Genomic DNA, 8,508 nt, shown 5'->3' with positions numbered 1-8,508 from the left:
TAAAATAAAATTTATTTATTTTTATTTAATTAGATTATATTTATAAAAATATATATATAATTAATTTATGGTAAACGCCTAATAACTGAAGCAGCTAAGGCGTCAGCTTATCACTCCGGGGATCCGGAATCGAATCCAGATTATCGTGGGCGCTGTCTCTCACACCTCGTCTGACCCTATTGTGGGCTGGCAGAACTCACGATGAATATAGAAAAAAGGCTCTCTTAGTGTCCCTTGAATTGTATCACTTTTTAGAATTATTAATTTTAAATTATAAACTTGTTTATTAGTAATGGTTTATTAATGTTGTTAGAAGTTTTAAAATGCTATTTAATTAGAAATTTTAATAAGTTATTATTTAAATAATTAATCGCTTTAGTAAATATAATTAAGCAATCAGCCAGTTAATAATTATTTATTTAAGATGATTATTACCTCTGTTAAATTAAATATTTTGTAAATATAATTTATTTGAACTTAAAATGATGCTTACATTCAGTTTAAATTGAAAACCGAAAATTAATTTCGTGGTAAACAGTTTAGTAAAGTTTAAATATAAAGCAACAAATTCGATACGTGTTTTATCTACTGGAAAAAAAAAGGAGTAGAAAGGACACAAAATGTTGATGAGGGCATTTGAAAGCGACGAAACTTTCTTATTTTGTGGCCAGACTGTAAAACAACAACTGAAAATAATCTGATCTAGTTCCAGACCAGTTTATAAGACATTTTTCTGATTCCACGTTTATGTTACTGCTTATATCGAGTAACCTATATATAAAAGAAAAGAAAGACCGTATGCAGCGAGTGAATAGAAATTGTGTTTTACGCGATCATTTTCGGAGAAGCTCAACTGATTAGACAGCTGTCGACATTCAATAGTGGCAAATTCACTCGATAGAAAAGGCGAAATCGCATTGGGAGTTACGCTATCCGAGTTTCGGATACTGGTGATGGATTATTGCCAGGCACACAAGACCCATTCGTGGAGGGTGGCCGGAACGTTCGATCTACAAAGTCATTCCGAGTGATGCTCCAAACGTTAGGCAACAATGACAAGCATAAAAAATTGTGACAATATTGTAAACGATGTTTATCCTTGTTCTTTAAAGAAGTATCGCGAGTACAAATCTTTATATATATATATAGTCTTAAAATAAAGGAATTTTACGTTATCAGACATGTCATAGATCTTTTATTATTTTTTAAATTTAGCAAATAAAATGATTTATAATGTTAAAATGAATCGTTAACGAACAAGTTAAAATTAAAGAATAAGAAATTGCGTATATCTTACTTAATAAAATGAGAATTCATATTATAAATTTTTTCATAAATTCCATTTATTTTGGCAATTATTTGATTTCGGAAATTACTCAAACTCATAAATTTTAATTCATTTTGCTTCTATCAATGAATTACATTTCTTTTTAAAATAGTAAATTATGATATAATTTGCATAAAAGTTTATGGAATAAATTTTGGTTTCCTCATCATTCACGGGAATCAAACGAGCTTCAGTGATTAATGATTTCTATTTTGAATGATAATTTCTTGCATTATACATATTCCTTGACTGTTCGTGAAGAGAAAATCTTCAAGTTTTTATCTCAAAAGTTGAAATATATTTATAAAAAAATTTACTTAAAAATATATGTAGTTTCTGTTTATANATATAATTTTCGTTAATATTAAGTAAACGTTAGCCTGTCGGACTACCACTCTGGGTAACCCGGGAATGAAACCGGATTTCCCAGAGTGATAATCTGAAAAACCCAAGGATTTTTTTGGGGATGGTTCTCTCATTTTCAAAACGTTGTTGTTAAAAAAATTTACTATGGTAAATACGGTTTATGACCGTCCGCAGTACAATCGTTCGCGTGTTAATGAAAGGTCTTTATTAATTATTCAATACACCAAAATTCCGATTATCCGCGTTAATTTTAATGCTCGGGTTTGCACGGAAAACACGGATAATCCAAACTGTTAAAAGCTATTTAGAGATTCTAAATGAACTCCGTTATAACGCGATACAAGTGTGAGTCTCAAGTTTCGTAAGCTAAAATGTATAGTTAATAAACATAAAAATACAGATTTCTTCTGTTTTCAAAAATATCGCATAGAAATTTAAATTTTATATTTCTATGTATAATTCTTACATTTTTTCGAAATTATTGTGTTTTAATTTTAGCACTAGTAGAATTTTTTTTTCAAATTCCTGTTTATAGCACCAACTTTGCTTACTGCAAAATAATATTCCAGGGCTAATGACACACCTCACTTCCGTCCCTCAGAATTGACAGTTGAGATAAAAAAGCAAAGCTGAATATTGCTTATGATACTTTGTTATTTTACAGCAAATCTAATATTTTGATGATGCATGAATAATGGAGCTTGGCGTATCTTTAATTTTTGAACTAGCTCACTCTTTGTGTTCTTCTGGATCCGCTACTGAGGGGAATCGCTTAGTATAGAACTGATTGAGATTTTACAGATTTTAAAAGCTTTGAGTACAGTAGAACCTCGGAAACTCGGCCTAATGTGGACCGAAGGGTGGCCGAGTTTGTGAAAATGCCGGGTTATCGGGAATGGGGTTAAAAAAAATAAGTGCGAGTGTTTCCTCAGAAAATACTGTACTGTACTTGTATGTATTGTTTACTTGAGAATATAACAGAGAATAAACTGCCCGAATACCCTTAAACAAAGGAAAAGTACGTCCTTTATGAAGGCATAGAGCCTTTACTACATGAAAATGAAAATTAACGAATACACTGTGTACAGTAATTTACCTGATAAGACAGACCTCAGAAAAATACTTTATGAGAGCTTTTATACTTTTATAAAGCTGTCTATAATGAAAATTAATTAACTAAGGATTTTTTTGCTCTGCCAGGATGTGCCCGAGTTATCCGGAGTGCCGGGTTATCGAGAGCCGAGTTTTCGAGGTTCTACTGTATCAGTTTATTTGATTATAATAACAATATTGGTGATTCAGATTTATTAAAAAAATCGTACACTAATTAAAAATTAATGACTTTTTATTTATAAGGATATCTTTATTTAGATGCTATCATATCGTATATATATCACAAGAGGATATTATAATCTGGCAATGTTCTGTGTGTCATTAATTGGTCCTTATCTTTTTGTTGAATATTGATCATGGTAAATAATGAAATTATTTAAATTTTTATTTTGTCATCGGACGAGTAGCAAGGGGTATCCACAAAATTTTAGTTTTAACTTGTCTTAGTAAAAATTAGAAAGTGTGAAGAAGCGATTTTACTTTTGCTTATGTACATAAATTTTTATGGGAAAATATGCTAGTATATCAATTACGTATTAGTTTATATGATGAAGAAAGCTCAAATTAGTAATGCTGTAATGTTAAGACTCCAAGACAGTATAGGCCTATATGAATTAGGATAACTGACCACATGTATCCTTATAAATAGGATTACTTATACAAATAATTTATTGTTGTTATATGAAAAAAGAATTACCTAGCAGATATCAACATCAATCGATCAATAGAAAAATGTGATTAACTGTTATAAATGTTGCGATAAGCAAAGACATCAAAATCCCAAAGAAGACAGCAATAAAGATAGGTTTTATGGGAAGACTATTTCTGTCTTTAGTTGCAAAGACATTATTACCTATTTTAGACAAACTGCTGCACTTACTTTTCATCCGACGAGTTCGTATACTTCTCGAAAAATATTCCAGTTTATTAAATTACATAACTTGTTCAAATAATATCCAAATTAATTCAGAGAAAAAAACTTATTTTTAGAGCTACGTTTATTTTATGCGAATATTTTAGCTTCTCTATAAGCTTCTTGAATTTTTATCAATATAAATTTGAATAGCATAGCTAAGGTTCGCGATAATCCCGCATGAAAAATGATAATTCAGGTAGGAAGATAGGAAAGAAGAAATCGACCACGCCTGGACCCAGTTGAAAACTCGGTGATGAATGGATATATTAAAAGTTCAAAGAGAGAGGCTAATTTGTGGCACCGCCCCTGTGGATAGATTATATAACATTGCTTTATTCTGGTTTCAAATACTTTTGCTTCCAATTTGGATCGCTTTTTAAAATATTTACTCATTTAACTAATTTATATTTATCAAGATAAAGCTGCAGTAACTTTTTAAAATTCATGTAAGTTTTTCATATGTTTATTTACTGATTTTCTCATAAAAATTTATTATATTTACCGCCACGTAAACTCCGGATACATAATGGAGTAGCAAAGTAACGTTAATGGTCACCGTCAGCATTACATTCGACTCAGTACTATTTGTCAATACAAAAAAATAAAAAATAAAAATTTTTTCAAACGCTTCATTAGTTTCTTTAAGCGAAAAAAGCATTCCTTTCGTCTTGCTGTTTCTATTCACATTACCATTTTCAAGTGTAACGAAAGAGTATTCGTGTTAGAACGTTTTAATTACTGTATATTTTGATGTTTCAAACGTAATTATATTTTCTGCATACGGATTATTTGAGTGTCGAAAATAATAGGGTGTGTCTAGGCAGTGAATACACTGATAAAATTAGGAAGTGTATCGACCGTAAATACTCTTAAAATTATATAAATTTTATGAAATTTAAATCGAGTTATTGCGAAAATTATGAAAAATTGTAATCGAATCAAATAAGAGAATTTTTCAAAATTAATTTATATGTTATTTTTTCTTTTTTTTAAGCCATCCAATTACTTTCGAATTTTAAGAGCTTAACACTTTATTCCATTTGTGAAGGATATAACATCGGATAGAAGTAAAAAGAGGCTTAAGTGGTAAAATAGAGGGGTTAGCCAACGAGTACAGTAAATAGTGAGTGATAACGTCACCAAGGTTACGCGTGATTCCCATTTGTTTGAGCGAAACGGTTGTGTTGCAAACACACCTGCGGCTTTACTAAGATTAATCGCACTAATGTGTCACATCTCCACTTTGGTGCCAAAATGATAACCCGAAACTACGCAAAACATGGCATTGGTTAAAGCATCTAGCTGTATATAGACCCAGTCAACTATGACTAAAAGTAAACAATGGCTCTATTACACCTTAAAGAGGTTTCCTTAGTTATATAGTAATAAGTAATAGCTACAATACATAAACCTTAATAAACACAATATAAAAACGTCGACGTTTATTTGTATTAAATTTATTTGTTGTAATAAAATTAATAACAGTGCGTGACATGTAATGTTAAAGTATTTTTGAAGATACACAATATTTAATTAGAAAATAAAATAGGTTAATTGTGATAGAAATATGCCTTAATTATCAAAAGGCAATCGTTTATAAAATTTATTATCAATATTTTTAAATCGAGAATTATTTAACTAAAAACGATAAGATAACAAGACATTTTTCCTAATAAATGAAATGATAATCAAGAATTTTTAAGGTAAAGGAAGATGCACTTGTTTTAAGACCTCATTACCTTTAACGAGCAAATCATTAAAGATAAGCTAATGTTTGACGATAAACTAGATGTATGTGACGTTTGATAAGATGAGGTTTCCTTAGTAGCTTAGGGACGTTGTAAAATTGGCGTAAAGCACTCCTTCGATATCTCCCTTTGATATGTTTTTCATATACAAAATAAAAGAGAATCTTACTTCCAATAACTAACTTTTATTCCAGTATTTAGAAAGCATTATCAGTTTTTAATCAGTAAAATGCAGGAAAAACGAAGACTTTAGTCCTTATTTGTTTAGGCATTTTTTAGATTTTGCAGATGATTTGGTGGTTATACAGCACACAAAGGTATCATCATCGAGGAAAAGTACTAAAAAGTTCTTCAAAAATTTCTATAAATTTTATTAGAAAATGTGATAAGTTTATATCATAAATACAGAATTTACATATGTCTTATAAAATAAATTCAAATATATATTTATACAAAAGTACAGTACAGTGCTCATAGAAGAATGTTATATAAATATGTTATTCAAAATGAAATTATTTCTCAGCTTTACAGTTTTATCTCAAATTTTATATAATTTTTCACACATTAAAACGTATATATTTAAATAAATTTCTAAATAAACTTTATCTCGCATAAATATGAAATAAATAAAATTAATTATCGAAGTGAAAAAAATCAAAATATTCCAATAAAGAAACGTCTTAAAAATTATTTTCTTATCTAAATTAATATTTAAGATGTTATTTACATAATGCTGAGTACTGTATACATTGTGTTCAACAGGCCAACCGATCAAGTGAGACAAGATGGCAGAACGATGACCACTACCCAACCGGATTTGCGTAGACAGCAAGTAAGCTTATGTCCTATTTGTCACGTGGCCGAAATTACCAGCGAAACGAGCTCCAAGTGCCACGACTGTGGCAAAATCACATGCCAGAGATGTGGCACTTTTATGCCCGGCTTGGACGGAAAGGTAAGAAAATAATTACTTCGTTAAGAATTAAAGTAGTCGATACTCTATCGATCAAGGACGGGTTACAATGGTTTCAGATATCTAAGACATAAATTGTTTTCATCCTTTAAAAAAATAAAATTACCAAACTAATTTAAGTTTGTTTCCTTTTTTTTAATTTTTTTTATAAAATTCATTAAAAATTTGCTTTTGGGCATTATAAGTTTTATTAAAGTAAAGCATTCGGAATGTTTTTCAGATACGTTCTCCTATCGAACAATTTTTTTTAATATATGTATTTATTGCTTGATCTAACAGGTTGAAATATAACGAAGTTATTAAATAATTTAAAGATTAGAAACGAAAAAATATTAAAATCTATTATATTTTTCTTATAATATAGAAAATTTTTGTTTTCATGATTTTTTTATTGCAATATGAAATCAAAAAGATTTATTAATATATTTTAAGCGAAAAATTATTTTAATAATCAACTTTAGACGATAAGTTAGAAGTCGAAAAGTTGATACACGAGATAGAAAATTAAAAAAAAAAAAAGAAAAGAAAGTTTTCTTTGTGCTGCTGAAGCTTCTTCCAATTCGATTGAGAACGATTAATCAGAAGGAGTCTCCATCCGATTCCTCCTTAATGAACTCATAAATCAAAATGGTGGAGTATTCTAAGACATCATCCATAGAATGTAAATTACAATTTTCCATTTTTTTCTTCTTTTTTTCATACTTTACTACCATTGCTTGTAATGAAACGAACATTTACAAATCAATTTGCTAAGTAGGCAAATGAATGAATAGGCAATACAATTTCATTTAGATAATTAGAAGATAATAAAGCATAGAAAAGAGAAAAGTTTAGTAAAAAAGAAAAGACTGATGATCAAAGTATAAATAATAATCATTTTGAAAAAAACTAAAATTGCTTTAATAAATCTATTGATGCAATTTTAATATAAGTAGATTCAGAGATCGACTCGATGTCTTAAGAATGTAAATCTCATTATATATTTCCTTTATTAATAATCCGAGTTAATAGGATTGCAATTTTGCACATTTTGTGAAATTAAAGAGTTTCTCGAAGGAATTGACGGGAGTTCATAACGTAAACTTCGTTAAAGATGAATTGATTAGGATGTAGTAAATAAATTTAGTAATAGACTTTGCTCAATAAATTTATGATATCGTTTGCCGTCTGAAAGTAATTTGATTTTTATATTTTTGTATTATTATATAAGTACAGTCAACAGGCTTAATTTTTGATGTAAGTTTCTACTGCAACATGTTTATGAAGTCTGTTTTGATGCCATAGGCGCAATAAACGTGATTGAATCGATTTAAAACAAAATAAATTAAAAATTTATAAATATCAAAATAATTACGATTTAATCTAGTGGAAATTTATTATATTGTTTTTAAGTAATCATTATTAAATATATTTTTCTTATATAATAGCGTAGATATATTTTTTTTGACATGCACAAATGCTTCCATTTATAATGAATAACTCTCAATTTCCACACTCTTACTTCGAGATTGCTTTCTCCTGCATATTATAGTAAATATAACGGTTATTTTTCATAAATAGATAAGTAGATAATAATATAAAATTCAATACGTTTATTTCTAACCTTCCATTACCATGGAAAACAATGAATAAACAAACAGAGCTTCAAAAAATCTTCAGAATGTTACTTGTTTAGTCATTTCTTTAGCATAAAATTATTAATTCTTTACAGAAATATTTTAGTATTAATAAGGATATAACTGTGAATTAGTCATTTTTTTATTTTAATAAATATATTTATGTAATTAACAATAATTATTAAATAACAAAAACCAAAATACAATTGTGAAATTTCAAAACAATATAAATTCTAATCGTGTTTTTGTATGAAAATTCTTTTTTTGTATATAAAAACTAATTAGATTAAATAATTTATTTTGAATTTATTGAATTCATTATATTTTAAAATTAAAATTATTCGATTTATCTTGTTTTTTTTTAATCGTTATTAATTTTATTTTTGTAAAAATATAATATTATTAAAAATGATGAAAAACATTTTATAAAATAAAATTTATTTATTTTT

The 8,508-nt window shown here is 28.0% G+C and overlaps 1 protein-coding gene across 1 annotated transcript in view; it reads left to right on the top strand.

Annotated features, from left to right (window-relative positions):
• LOC111628990 overlaps positions 1-8,508 on the top strand; it is a 132,150-nt gene that overhangs the window by 35,091 nt on the left and 88,551 nt on the right. Inside the window, exon 2 of the mRNA XM_023372852.1 lies at positions 6,233-6,425. Coding sequence (XP_023228620.1) covers positions 6,233-6,425 — 193 coding nt within the window. The remainder of the gene's footprint in view (positions 1-6,232; positions 6,426-8,508) is intronic.

The sequence above is a fragment of the Centruroides sculpturatus genome, unplaced genomic scaffold (genome assembly GCF_000671375.1).
Source record: "Centruroides sculpturatus isolate CEXI.00-Female unplaced genomic scaffold, Cexi_2.0 scaffold246, whole genome shotgun sequence".
Classification (NCBI taxonomy): Eukaryota; Metazoa; Arthropoda; class Arachnida; order Scorpiones; family Buthidae; genus Centruroides; species Centruroides sculpturatus.
The sequence above is the reverse complement of the archived record's forward strand: the minus strand, read 5'-3'. Positions and strand labels throughout refer to the sequence as shown.